This window comes from Mobula birostris, chromosome 6 (genome assembly GCF_030028105.1).
Source record: "Mobula birostris isolate sMobBir1 chromosome 6, sMobBir1.hap1, whole genome shotgun sequence".
Lineage (NCBI taxonomy): Eukaryota > Metazoa > Chordata > Chondrichthyes > Myliobatiformes > Myliobatidae > Mobula > Mobula birostris.
The window spans coordinates 118,957,266-118,983,882 of NC_092375.1; the positions used below are offsets into that span (position 1 = coordinate 118,957,266).

General features: G+C 44.0%; 1 protein-coding gene across 1 annotated transcript in view; it reads right to left on the minus strand.

Moving 5' to 3' along the window:
* Positions 1-26,617, minus strand: part of cps1 (carbamoyl-phosphate synthase 1, mitochondrial) — a 191,616-nt gene that overhangs the window by 82,227 nt on the left and 82,772 nt on the right. Inside the window, exons 16-18 of the mRNA XM_072261156.1 lie at positions 25,029-25,157; positions 7,998-8,142; positions 5,102-5,312 (exon numbers count right to left, since the gene is read on the minus strand). Coding sequence (XP_072117257.1) covers positions 5,102-5,312; positions 7,998-8,142; positions 25,029-25,157 — 485 coding nt within the window. The remainder of the gene's footprint in view (positions 1-5,101; positions 5,313-7,997; positions 8,143-25,028; positions 25,158-26,617) is intronic.

Consider the following 26,617-nt stretch of genomic DNA (forward strand, 5'->3'; position numbering starts at 1 on the left):
ACAGTGGTCCCCAACCACTGGGCAGCAGACCGGTACCAGGCCGCAAAGCATGTGCTACCGGGACGCGAGGAAACAATACGATTTGGCGATATGAAACGACATGAGTCAGCTGCACCTTTCCTCATTCTCTGTCACACACTGTTGAACTTGAAATAACCTACCAAATCATACCAAGTAACACATAAAACCTAAAATAACACTAACATATAGTAAAAGCAGGAATAAATACACAGCCTATATAAAGTAGAAATAATGTATGTACAGTGTAGTTTCACCTAACAAAATCGGGAAGATTAAGCCAAAACCGATTTGTAGAGAAAAAAAAATCAGCACGTACACGTATGCACACGTTACACATGCGCACACAGGTGCCCGCGCAAGGCTTCATGGTCACGGTGATCTTTCTCTGGGTAAACACAAGTGTCCTGTATTTGACTACTACCTTTGTCCCTTATTTGGGAGTGCGAAAGTTGGCAACCCTACTTGAACAACCCCCCACCAATCGGCCAGTCCGCAAGAATATTGTCAATATTAAACCAGTCCGCAGTGCAAAAAAGGTTGGGGACCCCTGATCTTATACACCTCTAACAAGTCGTCTCTTACCCTCCCTTGTCCCATAGAGAAAAGCCCTTGCTTGCTCAACCCTTCCTCATATGACATAGTCTCTAATCCAGACAGCACCCTTGTAAATCTCCACGGCACCCTCTCTAAAGCTTCCACATCCTTCCAATAATGAGGTAACCAGAACTGAACACAATATTCCGAGTGTGGTCTAACCAGAGTTTTATACAGCTGAAACATTACCCCACGGCTCTGAAACTCAATCTCCAGTCTAATGAAGGCCAATACACCAAACACCTTCTTAACCACCCTATCAACTTGTGTGACAACATTGAGGGATCTATGGACAGCGACCCCAAGATCACCCTGTTCGTCCACACTGCTAAGAATTCGACTATTAACCCTGCACTCTGCCTTTAAGTGCAATCTTACATAGTATATCACTTCACTTTTCCGGATTTAACTCCATCAGTCACTTCTCATCCCAGCTCTGCATCCTATGAATGCCCTGTTGTAACCTACAGCAAACTTCTTCACTGTCCACACCACCACCAACCTTTTAGTCATCTGCAAACCTACTAATCCACCTTTTCACTTCCTCATTTACAAAAATCAAAGTGCAGGGGTCACAGAACAGATCCTATGGGATACCCACTGGTTACCAACCTCCACCACAGAATATGCACCATCTACAACCATTCTCTGCTTTCTATGGGCAAGCCACTTCCTTATCCATACAACACACACACACAATCCTGGATGATCTGCTAAAGGGTCTTGAACAAAACATCAACTGTACTCTTCTCCATAGATGCTACTTGGCCTACAGGGTTCCTCCAACATTTTGTGTGTTGCTTGGATTTCCAGCATCTGTAGATTTTCTCTTCTTTGCATCTGAATCCACATAGCCAAGTTTCCCTTGATCTCATGCCTCCTGACTTTCTGAATGAGCCTACCATGTAGAACCTTGTCAAACACCTTACCAAAATCTATACACACCACACCTACTGCTCAACCTTCATCAATTTGTTTTGTCACTTCCTCAAAGAACTCATTCGGACTCACAAGGCACAACCTGCCCATCCCGAAAGCATGCTGACTATCCCTAACCAGACCACACTTCTCCAAAAGCTGATAAATTTTGTGTCTAAGAATGCTCTCCAATACTTCACCCACTACTGATGTAAAACTCTCTCCAATTTTCTGGTTCTACTCCTGTAGCCAGTGAGGATGTAAAGGTAATTGCCAAAGGCACAGAAATCTCTTCCCTCACTACCAGTAGTAACCAGGGTTTTATCCTGTCTCGTCCTGGGGACATACAGTATCTAGCCCAATGTTAAAGATTAATTCTAAAAATTAAGATTAACTTCATTTGTCACTTGTACATTGAAACATCGGATCACAGAGTGAAAACATACAACCTGTTTTACTCTGTCCTCACGTTCATCAAAGTCCCTCTCCCTGGAGAATCCTGAAACAAAGTATCCATTAAGAACCTCTCCTACCTCTTCTGACTCCAGATATCTTTCCTCTTTTATCCCTGATTGGTCTTACTCTCACTCTAGTCATCCTCCTGTTCATCACGTTCGTGTGGAACACACTGGAATTTTCCTTAATCCTAGTCGCCAAGGCCTTTTCTTGTCCCCTTCTTGCTCTAAGTCCATTTTTAAGGTCCTTCCTGGCTACCTAGTAACTCTCTAGCTCCCTGTCTGATTCTTATTCCCTAAACCTTAAGTAAGCTACTTTCTTCCTCTTGACTAGATGTTCCACATCTCTTGTCTAACATGATTGCTTCACCCTACCATTATTTCCTTGCCTCAACGGGGGCAAACCTATCAAGAAACCCATGCAGGTGCTCCCTATACAACTTCTATATCTCTGTTGTACAATTCCTCGAGTACACCTGCCCCAAATATATGCTCCCAACTTCCTGCCTAATAGCATCATAAATTCCCCTCCCCCAATTAAATACTCTCCCATGCCGTCTACTTCTATCCCTGTCCAATGCTATGATAAAGGGCAGGAAGTTGTGGCCTCTGTCTCTAAAATGCTCTTCGCCAAGAGGTTTGTCACCTGACCAGATAGGTTTGCACCCATTGCCTGGTATCACATCCAGTTTGGCCTCTCCTCTACTCAGGTTGTCTACATATTGTATCAGGAATCCTTCTTGCTCACATCTAATAAACTCCACCCCATCTCAAGCATTTTGCACTGAGGAGGTGCTAATCATGATTAGGGTTGTTGAAGTCACCCATGACAACAACCCCTCTATTTTTGCAGCTTTCCTAAATCTACCTACTGATATGCTCCTCGGTGCCTCTGTTGCTATCGAGGAGTCTATAGAATACTCCCAATAGAGGGATTGTTCCCTTCCTGTTTCTGACTTCCACCTACACTGACTCTGTAGCCAATCCCTCCATGACATCCTCCCTTTCTGCAGCTGTGATACTATCACTGATTAGCAACATCTTCTACCTCCCTCTTTATCCCTTTTGAAACATCTAAGCTCTGGAACATCCAGCAGCTACTCCTGCCCTTGTGATAGCTGAATCTCTGCAATGGTCTCAACATCGTAGTTTCATGCACTGACCTATGCTCTAAGTTCATCATCCTTGTTCCTGATACTTCTTGCATTAAAATAGACATATTTCAATCCATTGAAATGACTTCAATAACACTCTCTCCACTGCCTATCCTTCCCCACAATCTCTCTACATGCTGCACCTGCCTGCAAGGATATTAGTCTCCCTCAAACTTAGGTGTAACTTGGCTCTTTTGTGAAGATCATACATCCCCTGAAACAGATTCCAGTGATCCAGAAATCTGAAACCCTGCCCTGCATCAATTCTTCAGCCATACATTCATCTACTAAATCATCCTATTCTTATCCTCACTGTCACATGTCACAGACAGCAGTCCAGAGATTACAGCCCTTGAGCTCCTGCTCTTTGGCTTCTTTCCTAGCTCCCTATATTCTCTCGTCAGGACTTCATCCTTTTTCCTACTCATGTCTTTGCTACCAATATGTACCACAACGTTCCAATCCATGAAATCGAATTTGGCAATATTCCCACTTTACAGCTTCAGTAGGTAAGCTTCCTGCTTTTGGGAATTTGTTAATCCTTTCATAATGTCATACAGCATGCAGGCAGGCCCTTCAGAACATCTGGTCTATGCCGACCAAGATTCTCATCTAAGTCAGTCCAATTTGCCTGAATTTGGCTCACAACCTTCTAAACCAGGGGTTCCCAAACTTTTTAATACCATGGACTAATACCATTGATGCCATGGACCAATACCATTGATGCCATGGACCAATACCATTGATGCCATGGACCAATACCATTGATGCCATGGACCAATACCACTAATACCATTACGCAAAGGGTCCATGGACCCCAGGATGGGAACCATTGCTCTAAACCTTACCTACTCATACTCTTCTCCAAGTACCTTCTAAATGTTGTTAATGTACCTGCCTCAACCACTTCCTCTGGCAGCTCATTCTATTTACAGTACTAACTACCTACTGGGCAAAAAGTTACCCTTCAGGCTCTTGTTAAATCTCTCCTCCTCACTTTAAACCTGTGCCCTCTGGCTCTCGGTTCACCAACCCTTGCAAAAAGACTGCACATTCACTCTAACTATAACCCTCATAATTTTATGTATATCAATAAGTTCACACTTTATTCCTTTACGCTCCAATGAAATATGTCCCAGCCTGTGCAACCTCTCACTATAACTCAGTCCCAGCAACATCACTGTAAATCTCTTCTGAACTCTTTCCAGTTTAATGGTAAGTTTCCTATTCTAGGGTGATCAAAACTGAATGCAATACTTCAAAAGCAGCCTCACCAATGTCTTGCCCAACCATCCACTATCATTGTGGCGAGTCCCAATCACTGGTTCAGTTAGTTTTCCTAGCACCTCCTCAACTGGAATCTCCAAGTTTTTTCTAACTTTCACTCAGAGTATCAATTACACTGATTAAGAACTTAAGAAAACGATTCCCTGAACAGAAAGGTCAGTAAAAGCAGCAGTACAGATCAGTAAGGTCATGAATAGAGCAAATCAAATTCTCGTCTGAACAACCATAAAGATGGGATTTAAATACTTTGTCTCAAGCCTTGGAAAGATCACACTTAAGGTAAGCAATCAACACCACTGGTCTCCACCTCCAGAGGACTGAAGATGCAAAGAGAAGTCACACAAACAAGAATTACTTTCTATATATTCATTTTTGGAAATGGTGAAGATACATTCATTATCCACCCCTAAGAAGCTGGGCAATTCTCCCCAGAAAGCAGGAGAGGGACGCTGAGGTTTTCTCAGTTAATGAAAGATGTAGTGGAAATGTTTCTACTTGAAGTGATATCCAGAACCTAGTGCTACAGATGAGGTCACTAACTAGCACAGTAGGAACTGCTCCTCGAATGAATGGTTCATGAATTAAAGAAAACTGCATTTGAAGAGTTAAGCTAAAGAAACATAAAGTGGAAAGTAAGAGATGCGTGGACGTGTGGGAGATCGCCCTCCTTACCCTGTGGCCTTCGACGCCAGAGCTGAGCTGCGGGACAACCGGGCATTGACTTCGATGATGCAATACTCAAGGGAGGCAGGGTGCAAGGCATACTGGATGTTACACTCCCCTATAATGTCTAGGTGACGCACCACCTTGATCGCAGTTTCACGCAGCATGTGGTACTCTTCATTGGACAGGGTCTGGCTCGGGGCTACAACCACAGAGTCTCCTAAACACAAGACACAAGGAGGTGGACAATTAGAACCCCAGTATTTGAGGATGGAAAGCTCTTGTAAAGCACATCAGAGACAGCATCATGATTCAAGCCAATGAAACACACTCTTGCTTGCTATCTCATTTGCTAGGGATTTTTCTCCTAATTTCTACCACACTTCCTCACAGAAGGCACATGGCCCCAGGCCTAATGGCTCATCAGCATTTTTCCTCTTGTATATTGCGCTCGGGCACGGCATCTGTCATTGGACATGACTACTCCAGTAGCAGGAAAGGCCAGACTATTGCTGGCAGGAGGCAAAGAGTGAGAATAAAGGGGGCCTATTCTGGTTGGCTGCCGGTGACGAGTGGTGCTCGGCAGGGGTCGGTGTTGGGACTGTTTCTTTTCACGTCTCATGTCAATGATTTGAATGACAGAATTGATGGCTTTGTGGTCAAGTTTACGGATGATACAAAGGTAGGTGGGGGTGGAGGTAGTGTTGAGGAAACAGGAGTCTGTAGAGGAACTTAGACAGATTAGGAGAATGGGCAATGAAATGGAAGATTGAATAAAGTGTAGGAAAGTGTATGTCATGCTCTTTGGTAGAAGGCAAAAAGATGTTGACCACTTTCTAAATGGGGAGCAAATCCATAAATTAAATGTACAAAAGGACTTGGTAGTCTCATGCAGGATTCCTTAAAGGTTAACTTGCAAGCTGGTGGTAAAGAAGGCAAATGCAATGTTAGCACTTATTACAAGATGGCTAATATATAAAAGCAAGGATGTAATGCTGAGGTTTTTTAAGGCATTGATCAGACCATACTTGGAGTATTGTGAGCATTTTTGGGCCTCTTATTCAATAAAGGCATTGGAGAGGGTCCAGTGGAGGTTCGCAAAAATGATCCCGAGAATGAAAGGATTAATATATGAAGAGCGTTTGATCACTCTGAGCCTGTACATGCTGGAGTTTAGAAGAATCGGGGGGATCTCAGTGAAGCCTATTGAATATTGAAAGGTGTATATAGACATCATGGAGAGGATATTTCTTATAGTGGGTGAACCTAGGACCAGTGAGCAGAGTCTCAGAATAGAGAGATGTCCCTACAGAACCAAGATGAGGAGGAATGTCTTTAGCCAGAGGGCGGTGAATCTGTGGAATTCATTGCCACAGAAGGCGGTGGAGGCCAAGTCACTGGGTACACTTACGGAGGAGATGATAGGTACTTGATTAGGAAGGGTGTCAAAGGTTATGGGGAAAAGGCAGAAGAATGGGGTTAAGGAGACTAAAAAATCAGCCAAGAGCTGGAACAGGCTCAGTGGGGCAAATGGCCCAGTTCTGCTCCTATGCCTTAGGGTCTTATTAAGATGCATGGTCTCCATGGTAACCTGGTTATTTACATTCAGAATTGCCACCATAGAAAACAGGGATGTACTGGTTGATGGATCTTATTCTGGCTGGAGATCAGTTACTAGTGGTGTTCCTCAGGGAAACATTAATGGACAGGTTAGTAAGTTTGCAGGTGCTACCAGATTGTTGATATTGTGGATAGCTTTGAAGATTGACAAAGAATACAGTAGGACAGTGATCAGTTGCAGAAAGGGCAGATGAAGTTTACCCTGGCTAAATGCGAGGTGACGCACTTTGGAAGATCAAACGCAAGGGGACAATACACAGTCAATGGGAGGACAGTTAAAACATGTTAATGTACAGAGGAATCTCAGAGTCCAAGTCCAAAGCTCCCCGAAATTGAGTGCACAGGGTGACAGGGTGGTAAAGGCGGCCAATAGCATGCTTGCCTACATTAGTCAAAGCACTGAGTTCAAAATCGGGTTGTTTTCTTGAGTTATAGGGGTGGAGAGGTTTATGAGAGGCACAGAGAGAATAGACAGCTGATATCTTTATCCCTGGATTTAAGTGTCTAATACTAGAGGGCATGCACTTAAAGTGACAGTGGGAATGTTCAAAGGAGATGTGCAGAACAAGTTTTCTTTTATTTACGCAGAGAGTAGCGGGTGCCTCGAGTGAGCTGCCGGGTTGGTTTTGTAGGAAGATATGACACAGGTGCTTAAGAGGCTCTTAGAAAGGCACATAAATATGGAGAGAATGGAGGGAGATGGACCACGTGCAGACAGAAGGAATTAGTTTAATTAGGAGTCATTAGCTTAAATAGTTTAGCATAAATTGTGACCAAAGGGTGTGTTCCTGTGCCGTGCTGTTCTATCTTCTATAACTATTCCACTTAGTTGGACTATGTCTTGTGTCCCCAAAAGGGATTGATGCATTAAGAAGCCACCAGTGGATTATACAGTCATCTGCTTAGGATATCCTGGAGGAGGTCCTGCAAGGCAAGAAGTTGGTAAATCCTGTTAGGTGGTTCCCCAAGCAGACCAACGAAGCTAATCAGCAGAACGCCTTGTGACTAAAGCTTTCATACAATGACCCTCACAGTCCAATGCTTCCTCCACGGCTATGCCATCAGTCGCACTGTGTATTGCTCCTGAGGTGACCATAGCAGGGGTGAGCCTGCCGGTCATCCATCTCGCACTGGCCTGCAAAGTGATACAGTGGTCTTATATCAAGTGTCATCCCGAACAACTACAGAATGCGGGCTGACCACCTCAGAACATCCAGGGCACAGAGGAGTGAAAAGACCAAAGCAAATCCGAAATCTATCTTACACTCATCCCTGATGGCTTTACCTGTGTGGATCCCCAAAGGGTCAAAGTTCTCCATGTTGCACACAGTCACACAGTTGTCAGCAGCATCTCGCACCACCTCATACTCCACCTCTTTCCATCCTAGCAGTGACTGCTCCACGAGGATCTGGTTGGTCATTGCCAAAGCCTAGCGAAAGAAAATTGCCATTAGAAGACAGAGTCACAGAGTCCCTGCCTCAACCACTTCCTCTGGCAGACTTCTTCATCTACTCACCTTCCTCGTCATGAAAAAAGTTGCCATTCAGGTCCCTTTTAAATCTTACCCTTCTCATCCTAAATTCATGACCCCTAATTTCTATCTACACTCCCCTCGAGAAATGATTGTTACTGCTCACCTTAGCTATGCCTCTCATAATTTTAAACATTTCTATAAGGTCACTCCTCATTTTCTTACTTTCTAAGGAATAAAGACCTAGCTTTCCAGCCTCAGTGTCTTACCTGTGGGTCTGGAGCCACAAGCAAATCAGATGGGGCACTAACATCACTTCTGTAAAAGGATGTCAGTGAATGCGATGGCCCTTGATGCCAGTCGGTCGTTTCTGTCTCACCATCACCACTCTTTATTCCAGATTCATTCAATTAACTTGAATATTCATTTAAGGATTTGATCTCATTTCTTTGATGGGTCAGTCCAGAATTATAGATCAGAGCAGTACAGACCTTTTGGCCCATGATGTTGTGCTTACCTCTTAATCTACTCTAAAATCAATCTAGCTCTTTCTTTCATCCATGTACCTATCCAATAGTCTCTTAAATATCATCAACGTACCTGCTTCTACCTCAGCCTTGGCAGTGCATTCCACACACCCACAATTCCCTGTGTAAAAATAACTACTTCTGATACCCTGCCAATACTTTCCTCCAATCACCTTAAAAGTATTCCCTGTCTTGTTAGCCATTGCAACCCTGGGAAAAAGGCTCTGGATGTCCACCTTATCATGTTACACACCTGTATCAAGTCACTTCTCATCCTCCCCTGCTCCAAAGATAAAAGTCCTAGCTCATTCAAGACTGTGCTCATTCATCCTGTCTGTGCTCCTCATAACTTTATCCACCTCCAAAAGATCACCTCAAAATCTCCTATGCCCCAAGGAACACAGTCTAAACCTTCTCAATCTCTCTCCATAACTCAGTCTCAGTCAGTTTAAGCCTGATGTTGGAGAAGTTCTAGAATTAGTTGGCAAAATTAGCTGTCAACTGAGCAGATAAAGACAGCATGGGCTTGTGAAAGACTAAGATTGTACAACAAACGATAGACTTTTGTTGTGGGTGTTGCTCTGTATTTCCAGCATCTGCAGACCTTCTCATGTTTTTGATGGATGACAGAGGGGATTGGTAAGGGAGATGTCATCATGCAAGTGGACTTGAAAAGGCTTGTGATAAGATATCAAATAATAAGCTCATCATCAAGACTGAAGCACATGGAATAAAAGGGTTTGGAGCAACGTAAGTAGTAGACTGGCTTCAGAAAAGGAAACACAAAGATATTAAAGGTGTAATTATTCCCCTCCATAGATACTGCCTAACCTCCTGAGTTCCTCCAGCATTTTGTGTGTGTTACTCTAAAAAGCTGTGAAAGGTTATTTTCAAACTGGAGGAGAGACTATGGTGGAGTTTCCCAGGGGACTGCTACTTGCCTTAATATGTATATTAACAACTTAAAGAGTTCAGAGGGCTCTAAATAAATTTCCAAATTGGTAGCTGACCCCTACACCTAGGGGTGTAGCGAGCTGTAAGGGGATCATAGAAAGGGTGGTGGAATGATGCTGGATTGAAAAGACAAAATACAGTAGAAATCATTGTTCTGAATGATGCACAAGAACTAAGAGATTTGGGGTATATGTACACAGTTCATTTAACCTGACTGTGCAGGTAAGGGCATGTACATGCTGAAGTTTAGAACAATGAGGCAGGATCTCATTAAAATATTGAAAGCCCTAGACAGAGTCGATGTGGCAAGGATGTTTCCTATAGTGAGGGAGTCTAGGACCAGAGGGCACAGCCTCAGTATACAAGGACATCCCATTACAACAGAGGTGAGGAGGAATTTCTTTAGCCAGAGGGTGGTGAATCTGTGGATTCACTGCCACAGGTGGCTGTGGAGGCCAAGTCATTCGGTGTATTTAAATCAGAAGTTGACAGGGTATTGATTAGTAAGGGTGTCAAGGGTTACAGGGAGAAGGCAGGTGAATGGAGTTGAGAAGGATAATAGATCAGCCATGATGAAATGGCAGAGCAGACCCTATGATCTGAATGGCCTAATTCTGCTCCTATGTCTTATGATGTTTAAAAAGCACATGGCAGCCTGGGCTTCACAAATGGAAGTGGGAACCACAATAGCCAAAGGGTTCACAGTGATTAAAAAAACTGGCATAGCTATATCAGGAGTATTTTGGCAATTTCTAGTTGCCGTACACTAAAGACTTTAGCGTTGAAGTGGAGTGACTCAAGAAGCTGGGGTTATAGTCCATGACAAAGAGGAAATTGCAAGGGGATCTGAGGTGATGAACAGCACGATGGGGAGGGAGATCTGGATAATTACCTAAAGTGGAAGAATTTACAGTGCTCTTGGGACAGGGTGAGGCGTCAGCACTGTCTGCAGTATTCTTGCGCAAAGCCTAGTACAGGATTGATAGATTGAATGCTCACCCAATTTCATAATTTCCAGAGGCTTGCTAACACATGGAATTAAATCAGAATCAGGTTTAATATTATTGGCACGTCGTGAAATTTGTTGTTTTGCAGGCAGCAGTACATTGAAATACATAATTAAAATACTATAGATTACAAAATGAAATACTGTATATATAAAAATATATATTTATAAAAGTAGTGCTAAAAGAGAGCAAAAACAAAATAGTGAGGTACATTGTCCATTCAGAATCTGATAACAGACAGAAAAAAGCTGTTCGTGAAACGTTAAATATGTATCTTCAGGCTCCTGTTCCGCCTCCTTGACGGGAGCAATGAGAAGAGGCATGTCTTGAATGCAAAGTCAAAGTTAAAGTCTGTCCCAAGCCTTTGTGGCCCATCAGGCCGGTGCTTATGCCGGTTTCTGTGGCATGAAGCGACTGAGAGTACAAGACTCCCCCCCCCGGATAGGACGCCAGTCTATCGCGAGGTTAACCCCCAGCATTTGCCAGTACCCATTTTCAGCTGGGTGGACTGGAGCAGTGTGTGGCTAAGTGCCTCGCTCAAAGACGCAACACACTGCCTTGGCCGAGACTCGAGCCCACGACCTTCAGATCGTGAGCCCAACGCCCTAACCACTTGGCCACGCGCCTCGTGAATGATAGGGTCTTTAATGATGGATGCCATCTTTTTGAGGCACTGCCTTTTGAAGGTGTCCTCATTGCTGGGGAGGCTAGTGTCCATGGTGGCACTGGCTGAGTTTACAACTTTCTGCAGTGCACTTTGATCCTAAGCACTCCATATCAGGCAGTGATGCAGCCAGTTAGAATGCTCTCCACGGTACAGCTGTAGAAATTTGCAAATGCCGTTAGTGACATACCAAGTCCCTTCAAGCTCCTAGTGACATATAGCCGCTGTTGCGCCTTCTTTGTAATAGTATCAATATGTTGAATCCAGGATAGACCTTCAGAAATGTTTTTATATATTTTTATTTTAGAGGTACAACACGTTACAGAACCTTCCAACCCAACAAGCCGGATCACCCCACAACCCACCTATTTAACCCTAATCTAATTGCAAGGCAATTTATGATGACCAATTAACTTCATAATCGGTACATCCTTGGACTGTGGGAAGAAACCGGAGCACCCAGAGGAACCCTATGCGCTCACAAGAAAGACGTACAAACTGTTCGCAGCCACCGTCGTAAATGAACTCTGAACTCCGACAAAGCAAGCTGTAATAACATCACACTAACCGCTTCTCTATTATGGCATCATAAAGTTTAAGATGTTCCAACTGTAACCTGCTATGTATGCACAAAAGATAACAAATATGAGAAAGGGGTCATTTCTTAGTAATTAAGAGTTTAGGCATGGATATTCTCCAACCTCCCAGAGGCTGGTACCCTTGCGGTTATCACTACCAATTACTGACACGTAGATATTTGATTCAGAAGGGAATTGGAGCCCTTGGAAAAGGATGATTACATGTTCCAAGAAGGATCTGGGAATCATAGCCCTTAAACATTAGTTCTCTTGTGAGAATGAAGGGAGTAAACACATTTAATATAATTCTATATTGTAGGCAAAGCTCATTAGCTCTAACAAACCTTACTAAGCCCAACAGCAACAAAACAGGACGAACAGCAATTTCAAGCTTGATAGCATACTTCGGTTAAAAATGTTGTCAAAGCTCCTGGTTGTGCCCACCCAATTTGTACCTCAGTCTCAGCTTCGCAACCAAAATAAATAAGTCAGTTGTAACGTTGACACTCAGGAACTTGAAACTGCTTGCCCCTTCCACTGCTAGTCCCTCGGTGAAGACCGGTGTGTGTTCTCTTGCAGGTTAGTCAGTGGTAAGGAAGGCAAATGTAATGTTAGCATTCATTTTGAGAGGACTAGAATACAAGAGCAAAACTGTAATGCTGAGGCTTTAAAAGACATTGGTCAGACTGCACTTGGAGTATTGTAAGTAATTCTGGGCATCTTATCTCAGCAAAAAATGTGATTGTATTGGAGAGGGTGCATAGGAGGTACACAAGAATGATTCCAGCGATAAATGGGTGAATGTATGAGGAGCATTTGATGGTTCTGGGCCTGTACTCACTGGAGTTTAGAAGAATGAGAGAGGATCTCATTGAAACCTATCAAATATTGAAAAGCCTAGCTAGCGTGGATGTGGGGAGTATGTTCCCTACAGTGGGGGAGTCTAGGAGCAGAGGGCACAGCCTCAGAACAGAGAGACGTGCACTTAGAACAGAGTTGAAGAGTAATTTCTTTAGCCAGATGGTAGTAAGTCTGTGGAATTCATTGCCACCGACAGCTATCCAAGCCAAATCTGGATATATTTCAAGCAGAGGTTGATATGTTCATCATAAGTAAGGGTGTTGAAGTTACGAGGAGAAGGCAGAAGAATGGGATTGAGAGGGATAATAAATCAGCCACGAAGGCATAATTTTGCTCCTCTCTTATGGTCTTCCCCTTGCTGAGTCCACAATCAATTCCTCAGTCTTTCTGACATTGAGTGCAAGGTCGTTCTCACAACACCACCCGACCAGCTGACCTATCTCACTCCTGTATGCCTCTTCATCATCATATGAAATTCTGCCTACAATAGTAGAGCCATTAGCAAATTTATAGATGGCATTTCAGCTGTGTCTAGCCACACAGTCGTGGGTGTAGAGAGAGCAGAACAGTGGTCTAAATGTGCATCCTTGAGCTGCACCAGTGTTGACTGTCAGCAAGGAGGAGATGTTATTTCCCATCTACAAACGTGTACATTGACTGTGGTCTCTCAGTGAGGACGTCAAGGATCCAGTTGCAGAGGGAGCTACAGAGGCCCAGGTTTTGGAGCTTGTTGATTAAAATTAAGGGTATAATTGCATTAAACGAAGACCCGTCATCAACAAACAGCAGCCTTTGCTATTGTCCGGGTGATCCAAGTCACAGTGGAGAGCCAGTGAGATTCACTGCAGACCTTCCAAAGTGTGGGTGTGGGATGGCACGGTAAACGTGGCTGATGATGTTACAACAGTGGTCGAGTGTGTTGTCTCCTCTCGTCTCACAGGTGATATGTTTGTGGTCATCGTTTGGAGACTTCTTCAAGCTGGCCTGGTAGAAATCCCCCACAACGATATGGAAGGCATCAGGATGCGCTGACTTCATCTGAAGTCTTAACAACACCTATGTACACAACATCTCCACCATCTGTTCCAGTGATTTCTATTCCCCTGCAGCTCTAGTTTAAGCCACAACAACACCAGCCCCCTCACCCGTGCAGCTCTAGCAAACCTTTCCACTGAGATATTCGTCCCCCTCCAGTTCAGGTGTCAACTGTCTCTTCCGTACAGTTCCCACCTTCCCTGGAAGAGAGCCCTATGACCCAAAAATATGACACCCTCCCTCCTCCTCCAACTCCTTAGCCATGTGTTAAACTGTATGACTTCCCTGTTTCTGGCCTCACTAGCACTTGGAACGGGTAGCAATTCTAAGATAACAACGCTGGAGGTCCTGGTCTTTAACTTAACATCTAACTCCTTGAATTCGTCCTTCTATGACCTATATAGACCTCCTGGCAGCTCACCCTCCCACTTAAAAATGCCCAGACAGAGGCCAATGAGAAGGCTTTGGCTCTTCAGGCTTGGGAAAAAACAGGCTTGGGTGGGGTACATATCTGGCAAGTTTTTTCTTATTCATTCCTCGCTCTTTGTCTGTCAGTAGATTGTTAGAGCCATGAGGATGGCTCCAGGTACTGTGTTGTGTACCTTGTGTGAAATAAGAACTCTAGAAGGCCTCCAGCTCCTGGGTAACCACATTTGCACCTGGTGCACCGAGCTGCGGCTCCTTAGAGAACGTGTTAAAGAACCGAGGTTTCAGCTCGATGACCTTCGGCTCACACGGGAAACTGAGATGATAGATATAGGTGCTACAGGGAGGTAGTCGCCCCTAAGTTGCAGGAAGTAGGTACCTGGGTAACTGTCAGGAGAGGCAAGGGTAGCCAGTGCAGGGTACACCTGTGGCCGTTCCCCTCAATAATAAATATACTGCTTTGGATATTGTTGAGCGGGATGACCTAGCCAGGAGCTGATGCAGCCACTGGGTCTCTGGCACTGACGCTAAGAAAAAAGGACTGCAGTGATGATAGGGAATTCCATAGATAGACGAATAGACAGGAGATCCTGTGGAAATGATACGCGGATGGCCGGATGGTATGTTGCCTCCCAGGTGTCAGGGTTGGGATTGTTTCAGGTCTGGCCCATAACGTTCTAAAGGGAGGGTATGAGCAGCCATAAGTCTTGGCACATATTGGCACCAGTGACATAGACAGGAAAAGCAAGGAGGTCCTGAAGAGAGACTATAGGGAGCCAGCTAGAAAGCTGAAAAGCAGGACTACCAGGGTAGTAATCTCTGGGTTACTGCCTGTGCCACTTGCCAGTGAGGGTAAGAATAGGATGATTTGGCAAATGAATGTGTGGCTGAGAAACTAGTGCAGGGGGCACGGTTTCAGATTTCTGGGTCATTGGGATCTATTCTGGGGAAGGTATGGCCTGTACAAAAGGGACGTGTTACATCTGAACCCAAGGGGGCCAATATGCTCATGGGCAGGTTTGCTAGAGCTATTGGGCAGGGTTTAAACTAATTTGACAGGGTGGTGGGGACTGGTGTGATAGGGCTGAGGATAGGGCTGTTGACTTATAAGCAGAGACAGTATGTAGTCAGACTGTTATGAAGGACAGACACATGATATAACAAAGCTGCAGTGTAAAAGAGGGACAAAATTGAAAGAGTGATAGATACAGAACTGTAAATGTTATATTTAAATGCACGCAGTGTATAGAAAAAAATAAACGATCTTGTAGCACAGTTAGAGATTGGCAGGTACAACATTGTGGGCATCACTGAGTCGAGCCTGAAAGGAGAATATACAGGTTTCCCCCACCATCGGAAGGTAGAGTGTTCCTATGAAAAGGTTCGTAAGCCGGGATGTCGTAAAGCAAAGAAGCAATTACCATTAATTTATATGGGAAAAATTTGTGAGCGTTCCCAGACCCAAAAATAACCTACCAAATCATGCCAAATAACACATAAAACCTAAAATAACAGTAACATATAGTAAAAGCAGGAATGATATGATGAATACACAGAGGCGACACAATGGGCGATCGCCTCTGATCTGGGCCGACATTTACGTGCCCGGCTGCACCTAATTAATTAGCTTGTTTATTTCAGCTTTTTTCTTAAAAGATGTGCTGGGTGCGTTCCGGCCACCGCTGCATTCTTCGTGGATTGGTATCTGTCCGCGGCCCGGGGGTTGGGGTGGTGGGACACTGGGGTGTCATCACATCGTCTGTTTCCATCAGGGCAGGCAGGTCATCTTCTATGTCTGCCTGCCTCAATGTCAAAGGTTGAGGCTCGTTGTCTGCTGTGGCTGATGTGGAAAGCTTGCTTGACTGCTTAGCCTCGCACATTTTTAGATCATACCGTTCTTTATAAGCACTCAAACCATCTTGCAAATATGCCCTAAACCAACGTAGCCTTTCAAAATTAAAGTCGTACTTTATCATTGCAGCGAAAATCTCACACAGTTGCTTCACATTCAGTTCCTGGACGACTTCACTTTCGGTCCGTTCGCTACTGCATTTGGTTTCAATTGTTATCCTTTCCTCTTCCAATCACATCAGCTCTTCATCTATTAGTTCTTGATCATGAGATGCCAAAATCTCTCAACATCATCTTCGTCAACTTCCACAAGCCAAACTCACTTTGTCCTTACTTCGTTCACCACGATCGAAATGCTTAATTATGTCTAGTTTTACGCTAAGTGTAACACCTTTACAAGCTCTTTCAGGCTCTTCCGATACCTTAGAACTTATCTTGCAAACGGCTGCTCACAAGCACGTGTTTAAGCAATGCCGGCGAGAATGCAGTTCCGAATCCAGGGGAGAGCGGCTGCTCGGGGCGCGCACTGCTTTTTTTCCACACGCTGCCTTTTTTCGTAACAGTGAAAACACCTTCTGTTAGCGAAAGCAAGGAAATAATGTAGGTCTTTTGTAACAGTGAGGTTTCGTAAAGCAAACGTTCAAAAAGCGGGGGACACCTGTAATTGGGAGCTTAACATCCAAGGATACACATTGTATCAAAAGAACAGACAGGTAGGCAGAGAGGGTGCCGTGGCTCTGTTGGTAAAAAAGTAAAATTAAATCCCTAGAAAGAGGAGACATAGGGTCAGAAGATGTAGAATCCTTGTGGGTCGAGTTAAGGAACTGCAAGGATAAAAAAAACTCTGATGGGAGTTATATATACAGGCCTCCAGACAGTAGCCAGGATGTGTGTTACAAATTACAACAAGAGATAGAAAAGGCATGTCAAAAGGGCAATGTTACGATAGTCATGGGTAGATTATGAAAATCAGGTTGGTGCTGGATCACAAGAGAGAGAACTTGTAGAAAGGCGACAAGATTGTTTTTTAGAGTAGCTTGTGGTTGAGCCCACTAGTGATTCAGTTATTCTGAATTAAGTATTATGTAATGAATCGGATTTGATTATGAAGCTTAAGGTAAAGGAACTCTTAGGAGACAGTAATCATAATATGATATAATTCACCCTGCAATTTAAGAGGGAGAAACTAAAGTAAGTTATATCTGTATTACTGTAGAGTGAAGGAAATTAAAGAGGCATAAGAGAGGAGCTGGCCAAAATTGATTGGAAGCGGATACCAGCAGGGATGCTGGAGAGTAGCAATGGTTGGAGCTTCTGGGAACAAATTGGAAGGCGCAGGACAGATAGAAGTTAGAAGATTGGGAAACTTTTAAAAGCCAATAGAAGGCAACTAAAAAGCTTTAAGGGGGAAAAAGGTGAAATATGAAGATAAGCTAGGCAACAATATCAAAGAGAATACCAAAAGTTTTTTCAGATAGATAAAGAGTAAAAGAGAGGTGAGAGTAGACATTGGACCACTGGAAAATGACCCTGGTTCAATTGCACAACCCTTGCTTCAGCAGAAGCTTCTCTTGCAGTTCAAAGATAATGCTTAACATAAGAGGGTTCATGTTTCCCCTAAAGTCTGTTCTCCACTTGTTTTGAGATTGCCTGAAGAATGCAAAATCAGTCTGGCAGTATCCCCCCTGCTACAGCTCCATACCTTGCTGAAACCTCTGCTGCAGTTCCTAACGGATGTATGTAATGTCACTGTCCAGACATTCCAGAGCTGATCAAAGGGCCAATGAAATGGCATATTTTCACCTGTTGTGACAGTAGGCAAATTGGAACTGATCCAGGTCACTCCTCAGGCAGGAGTTGATTATGCTTCATGGCCAACTTCAAAGCACTTCATTATTGTGGATGTAAGTGCTAATGGACGATAATCATTAAAGCAGGTTACCAGTTACTTCTTGGACACCTGCTCGATGCAGGTGGGTACCTCAGACTGCCAAAGTGAGAGGTTGAAGTTGTCAGTAAACAGTCCAGCCAGTTAGTCAGTGCAGGTTGTCAGCATCAGCCAGGTACGCTGCCTGCGCTAGATGCTTTCCATGGATTCACCCTCCTGAAGGATGCTCCCCCATCAGCCTCAGACACTCAAATCACAGGGTTGTCGGGGGAGGTAGGGCATTCATGAGATGCCTCCACGTCCTGTTGATCAAAGTGAGCATAAAAGGCATTACGCTCACCTGGGAGTGAAACCTTGTTTTCATTCACGTCGCATGGTTTTGTCTTGTAGGAGATGATGCCATTCAAGCCCTGCCACAGCTTTCAATCAATCCTCGACATTAGTCTAGAATTGCCACTTTTCATGTGAAATGGTCCAGGTCACACCTTGACCTCTTGTACTTTCCTGGATCACCAGTCCTAAACGCCACCAATCTAGCCCTCAGCAGATTTCAAATCAATTGGTTCATCCACGACTTCTGGTTGGGAAAGACTCTAAATAGTTTTGTATGGACACTCTCACCCATGCGTGTCCTTATAAGATGCATGACGATCGTGGCGTATTTATTCAGGTCCTCTGAGTTTTTAAACATGGCCCAATCCACCAATTTAAAGCAGTCTCTTAGCCACTCCTCTGCCTCCGAAGACCACTTCTTTGTTATCTTTACTCTGGTGCCATGTTCTTTAGCCTCTGCCAATGTGTAGGTAGGAGGACAGCCTGATGCTCAGATTTCCCAATATGTGGTCTAAGGATGGAACAGTAGGCATTCTTGCTGTTAGAGTACAGTGGTTGAGTGTGTTGGCTTCGCTGTTGCTGTAAGGGATGTCCTAATGGTAGTTGAGCAGAGATTTCTTCATGTTAGTCTGACTGAAGTCCCCAGCTAGGATGTGAAAGGCGACAGGAAAGGCTGCTTCTTGCTCGTTAATCATGGCACTCACTACCTTGAGTGTTAGCTTGGCATCTGCCTTTGGTGGTATGTCAACTGTGATTACGATCATGGCAAAGAACTCGTAATAAGTAGAACAGTTGGCACTTAATTATTATGAGTGAGAAAGAGTGAAATAAGACCATTATGTCCAAGCACTACGATAAATTTATCATGAAGTAGACTTTGAAACTTCAGCCATTTCTTGATGCCACCATCCATCTATTCGATGAACTGAAAACCCCTCAGACTGGAGCATTTTATAGGGACGAGCCATGTCTCAGTGAAACAGAACGCAGCAATACCTCATTTCATTCCAGTACAGCAATCTTGACCTGAGGTCCTGTCTTTCTCTCGTGACAACGCTGGCCAAGAGTATGTTTGGGAGACCAGTGGCCATGTCTCCCATTGTTTCAGTCTGGCCTGAAATCCCGCACCCCCACTCCCACCCCACTGGTGTCCATGCTTCCTGGAGTGATGGCGACCAAACCATCTCTTCCATGTGCTGTACCTGCATTCCTGAGAGTCGTTTGTCATGTTCCTCAGGTTTATTAAGATCATAAGATCACTAGTGCTGTTAAACATTTCATAAGTGTGATTCTTAAAGGAAAATTACAGGCTGCAAATTGCAGTAGTAACAGCTCAGAAGATGTATACTCAGTAATGAGATACCTGTGAAGCATCACCACCTACAGCCAGCAACATTTAAAAAAAAAAAAAAAAAAAAAAAAGGTCTTCAAGGGTCTGTGTTGTTTTTCCAAGATATAGGAGTCAAAAACTATAGGGCATAGGTTTCAGGTGAGAGGGAAAAGAGGTGTCCGAAAAGTTAGTATATAGGTAACTGGTTTGTGAAGGCCAAGCGTACATTATAATGTCGCTTTCTGATCTTTTGATGTCAACTTTTCCTGTCATTGTGAAGCAGAATTCACTAAGCATTTGATTGTACATCCACTGATAGGAAACATAAGCTGGGTTAGAACTGATGAAGGGTCTCAGCCCGAAATGTCAATTCTTTATTCCTCTCCATAGATGCTCCCTGACCTGGTGAGTTCCTCCAGCATTCTGTGTGTAGATTTCCGGTATCTGCTGAATCTCTTGTTTCGAGGGATATGATATATGAAGGCAAATTGGACTGCCTCAGAAAGGCATATCAGCAGTCACGGATGAGTTCGGCCAAAGGGCCAGTTACCTGCTGTTCAACTATGAGGGCCAGAGAAGTTTGTTCCCCGCCCCCCCCCCCCCCCAGGTGTCTTGAAAAGCCCAGAGTTTAAATAACAAACAGAAAATGCTGGAAAAATTAAACAGGTGAGGCAACATCCTCAGAGAAGCAACAGGAGGTTATATCTGACTTTGACGAGCTTTTCACCTGAAACCCCTCTGTTTCACTCTCTACTGTTTTACTGCTATTTTTATTGCACTGAAAATTGCACTCCTGCTCTTTGTGATTATTCTAGCTGACTTAGATGAGGAAGTGGAAAGGGTGGGCTAGTAAATCTGCAGAGGATACAATGATTGTTGGTTTTGCAGATCATATAACTGTGGGATATAGACAGGATGCAGAGCTGGACAGTGAAGTGGCAATCTGAAAAAAGTGTTAAGTGACACATTTTGGCAGATTGAACTTTAATGCAAATTACATGGTTAATGGTAGGATTCTTAGCAGTGTGGAGAAACAGAGAAATCTCGGTCTAATATGGTATAATAAAGTCTAAAAATAGTAAATTATAGCATAATAATATTCTTGGGGGTCTATAGATCCCTCAAAGTTGCCATTGAAGTTGAAAAGGGTTTAAGAAGGCATATGCTGGCCTTTATTTGTCAAGGGACTGAGTTCAAGAGCTGCGAGTTAATGTTGCAGCTCTATAAAAATGATCAGACGATACTTGAGAGTATTGTGTTTAGTTCTAGTCGCCTCATTACAGGAAGGATATGAAAGCTTTAGAGAGGGTGCAGAGGAGATTTACCAGGATGCTGCCTGGGTTAGAGAGCAAGTCTTGAGGAAAGCTTGAGCGAGCTACGACAAAGATAGATGAGGGGTGACTTGAGTGTTCAAGATTATGAGAGGCAGAGACAGAGTGGATCATTAGCGCCTTTCACCAGGGCGACAATGGATAAAACTAGTGTACATCCATTGAAGGTAAATGGAATTAGTTCAGGGGAGAGGTCAGAGGTAGGGTTTTCTTAAACATAGAGAGTGTTAGATGCCTTGAATTGTAAACACAAAATACTCTGAGAATGCTGGGATCAAAGCAACATTCACAACATGCTCGAGGAACCTAGCAGGTCGGGCAGCATCTGTGGAAACGATCAGTCAACGTTTCCGGCCGAAACCCACTTCAACCCTGCTTCACATTCCCATTCGGATATGTCCATGCATGGCCTCCTCTACTGCCATGAGGAGGCTAAACTCAGGTTGGAGGAGCAACACCTGATATACCGTCTAGGTAGTCTCCAGCCCCTTGGTATGAACATTGAATTCTCCAACTTCCGGTAATTCCCTCCTCCTCCCTTTCTCTATCCCAGTTTCACTCTGCCTCCTCCCCCAGCTGCCTATCACCTCCCTCATGGTTCCACCTCCTTCTACTACCCATTGTGTTTCCCCTATTCCTTCTTCACCTTTCCTGCCTATCCCCTCCCTGCTTCCCCTCCCCCACCTCTTTATCTTTCCTCTTACTGGTTTTTCACCTGGAACCTACCAGCCTTCTCCTTCCCACCCTCCCCCCACCTGCTTTATAGGGCCTCTGCCCCTTCCCTCTTCAGTCCTGACGAAGGGGTCCGGCCTGAAACGTTGACTGATCGTTTCCACGGATGCTGCCCGAACTGCTGAGTTCCTCCAGCGTGTTGTGAGTGTTGCAGATGCCTTGAACTCACTGGTGGTGAAGTCTAATACAGGAGATTCTTAGATTGGCACATGGATGTAAGAAAATTAGAGGGTTATGGGCTGTATGGGAGGGTAGGGTTAGATTGATCATGGAGTTATATAGGTCAGCACAGAATTATGGGCCAAATGGCCTGTATGACGTTCTATGTTCACTTAGTGTGAGGCCTCCTGTAATTCACACATCATTGATAACCAGACTTTTAAGCATTTCCCTCACACATAGCTCTTAAGTGTATGTTTCTACATATATTATCGAAGTAGTTTATAGGCCTTAACTGTTATGACTGAAATATAAAAACAAACGCAGGGCATCAGCCCTCATTTGTTCTCCAGCACACTTTCCACCAAATTAGAAACAATCCTAATTCAACAGAATAATTTCAAAGCAGTCAAACTACAGGCTCTCACACACCAATGCCATGGGCGCACAGATCTCACACAACCTCTCATGGTCCCAGAACACATCCTCCACAGGAAAGAATGCTTACCAATGCCCCTGCTTTCTGAGGAGGCTGAAGAGAACTGGACTATACAATCAACTCTCACAACCTTCAAGAAGTGAGAAGATGGAAGTATCCTAACATGCTGCACCACTGTGTGGTATGGAAAAATGCACTGCGGCAGACAGGAGGACTCTACAATGGGTAGATAAAACATCGCAGTGCCTCACGGTGCCAGCCTACCCATCATCAGGGACATGTATACATAAAGGTGCCAGAAAAAGGCCTGCAATATCATAAATGATCCCACCCGCCCTGCATATGGACTGCTAATCTCATTCCCATAAGAAAGGAGGTTATGCTGCATCCACGCCAGGTCAACTAGACTGAAAAACTATTACTTCTTCCAAGCCGCCAGACTGATCAATGCCACCACCCATTAACTCACCCCATCAACCCCCATCACCACTACTTTATTACTTCCTGTTTGGTTCAGCCTATGTACAGATACTCCTAGCTGTGTTGGTGCATGGCCAAGTGGTTAAGGCGTCAGTCTAGTGATCTGAAGGTTGCTAGTTCGAGCCTCAGCTGAGGCAGTGTGTTGTGTCCTTGAGCAAGGCACTTAACCACACAGTACTCTGCAACGACGCTGGTGCCAAGCTGCATCGGCCCTAGTGCCCTTCCCTTGGACAACATTGGTGTCGTGGAGAGGAGAGACTTGCAGCATGGGCAACTGCCGGTTTTCCATACAACCTTGCCCAGGCCTGCACCCTGGATACCTTCCAAGGCACAAATCCATGGCCTCATGAGACTAACAGATGCCTGTACCTAGCATCATGTTATCTACATACAATCAGTCTACTTATATAAGCTAATATTATGTATTTATATTTGTGTTTTTTATGCTGCGTCAGATCCCGAGTAACAATCATTTTGTTCTCCTTTACATGTGTATGTTGACGAAAACAAAATAAACAATGTTGAATCCTGAATAGCATTAATATTCAGTCTGCACAAAGAAGCCTAAAATAAAGCTTTCAATAAAGTGCGGTCATACCAATATTGCTTAGGTCCATGGTACATCAACAGTGTTTTAAAAATATCTTCAGATGGTGGGCCGTTCACTGTTGCTACAACTTTATGCTCCAACTACAAAACTGCTGTTAGGTGATGCAGAGGGAAATATATACTCAGTAGCCACTTGATTGGCTATACCTGTGCACCTGCACATTAATGTAAATATCTAATCTGTCAATCACATGGCAGCAACTCAATGCATAAGAACATGCAGACATGGTCAAGAGGTTCAGTTGTTGTTTAGACCAAATCCTAGAATAGGGAAGAAATGTGATCTAAGTGATTTTGACCATGGAATGTTTGTTGGTGCCAGATGGGGTGGTTTGAGTATCTCAGAAATTGTTGATCTCTTGGGACTTTTGTGCAAAACACTCACTGGGGTTTATGGAGAATGGTGCGATAAACAAAAAACCATCCAGTGAGCAGCATTTCTGTGGGCGAAAATGCCTTGTTAATAAGAGGTCAAAGGAGTATGGCCAGACTGGCTCAAGCTGACCAAAAATGTGACAGTAACTCAAATAACCACGTTTTACAACAGTGGTGTGCAGATGAGTATCTCTGAATGCACAAAGCAGTAAACTTTGAAGTGGATGGGCTACAGCAGCAGAAGACCATGAACATACACTCAGTGGCCACTATCAGGTACAGGGGGACCACCGAGTGTAATTAAGGACATAGGTTGCATGTGCTGGATATAAGTTGGCAAAGGCTAACTTCACCACTAACTAAATTGATTGGAAGAATATCAGTTCGAATAATTAATGGCATAATTAGTTGAGCAAAATAAGCAGTTCAGGAATTTGTCTCCCTTGTGCTCATTTGCACACTAAAACCATCACTGAACCCACAAATAATTAACCCAAATAATTACTGTTAGTCATGCAATAAACTAGTTAGTTTCACTCAAACTGTGTTACTTTGCTGTTTTTCAATAGCTAACAAGTTATGGCTCCTTAAACTGACTGGTGTATGGGCACGATCATGGGTACATCAACAGAATATGGAACAGCGTAGCACAGCACAAAAGAACATGCCCTTAGGCCCACAATGTCATGCCAGTTTAATTAAACTAGTAACTAAGCACCTACTAAACTACTCCCTTCTGCCACTATAATATAAATATCCCTCCCTTCTCAGGATGCTCATGTACCTTTCTAAAAGTATCTTAAACACCTCTATTACACGTGCTTCCAATGCCCCCCCCCCCCAGCAGAGCATTCCTGACACCCACCACTCTGGTAAACAAAAATTGCCTTGCACATCTCCTTTAACCTTGCCCCTCTCTCACCTTAAATGCGTGCTCTACAGTGTTAGACATTTCTACACTAGGAAAAGGATACCAGCTGTCAATCCGTAACCCTCATGATTTCATAAACTCCCATCAGATCTTCTCACAGCCTCGACCCCTTTGTTCAACATCTCTTCCTAGCACATGTACAATGGACTCAACGTGTGGTCAGCAACATCCTAAACAAAACCCCACCAAAATAGACAAACAGATAGACAGGCCAGATACAAAACTTCCCCAGTGACACACATACAGTGCAGTCCACAACACTCACTCTCAAACACAGCAGGGACTGCAGTGCACAATCTCACTATCTCACATACAATGAGGAAATGCTACTTACTTTACTAGCAATTTCAGTAAGCTTTTCTTTGTTGTTGCACAGTCCAGAACCAAGGCCACCGAGTGCATAGGCAGATCTCACCATGACAGGATATCCAATCTTCTCTGCTGCTTGGAAGGCATCCTCCAGCTGTAGGTTCAGAAAGCTGTTAGTCTGGCTGGAATGCATTATCGGCACCCAGTTGCCCACCATTGAAAACATCTACCATAAACGCTGCCTGGGCAGGGTGAAAAACATTATCAGGGATGCATCTCACCCTAACCATGGACTCTTCACTCTCCTCCCATCCAGTAGGCGCTACAGGAGCCTCCACTCCCACACCAGCAGGCACAGAAAGAGCTTCCTCCCTGAGGCTGTGACACTGCTGAACCTCACATCACGGCACTAAGCAGTATTGCATCCATATTGTACTGTCTCAGTACTTTTACATTTGTGTGCTGTAGCACTTTTTTTATTCACAGTTATTTTGTAAATAACACTATTCTTTGCATTTCTGGTCAGGTGCTAAATGCATTTCATTGGCTTTGTATCTGTACTCGGCACAATGACAATAAAGTTGAATCTAATCTAATCTAAAACTCACCAAGTGTACATCCTCAGAATTAGTCTAAAAGTCAAGTCTTACCAACTGACAGTCGTGGGTTCAACATTAAATCGATAGAAATACAGACCATTTACTGGCATTACCATTATCACTGCACCATGCCTCAAATCACAGAGCGGTTACTGTACAGAGTGTTGTGAAAGGTTTGTTAGTGATGGGGTGGCACTGTAATACAGCTAGTGGAGTTGCTGCCCAACAGCTCCAAGTTTAATGCCGACCTCCGCTGCTACGTCCGTGAAATTCACAGACTCCCTGGGCTTTGGCCGCATTCTCCAGTAGCCACACACATCCCTAAGAGTCAGAGTTGCACGCCACAGAAACAGGCACTTTAACCCACTACATCCAGGCCAGTCTTTTCGCCCATCTACATTTCCCTCACCAGTTCCGTGGTATTCTGTGCCTTGTCTATTGCGGTGCCTACTGTTGCCCACAGTGACTCTATCTGACTTCACCACACTCACTGGCAATGACTTCCAGGTAATAACCCCTCTCAGTGTAAAAATAAATTTACCCCTCCGTTCCCTATTAAATTCCTTCAGTCTTCAACCTACATCCTCTTTACTTATATAAATAAATATATATACACACACACAAACACATCACAGGAAAAAGATTTGATAATCTACACTATCTGTGCCTCTAACGGTTTTAAAAACCACTATCTGGTCACTCCTCAGACTCCTTCACTCCAGTGAAGACACACCCAACCATTCCAAACTCTCCCCATTACTAAGAGAAGATTGTTGGGGCCCTGGCAGAGATTTTTGTATCTTATTATCCACAGTTGAGATATCAAAACACAGAATATGAATGTTGTGTCTTTACTTAAGAAGGAGAACAGGTGTAAGTCAGCGAACTGCAGGACATTGAGCCTTACATCAGTGGTAAGAAAAGTTTTTTTTAGAAGGGACTCAGGGACAGGATCTATCTGCGTTCGGAAAAGCAATGATTGATTAGGAATAGTCAGTCAGTGTTGTGTGTTTCA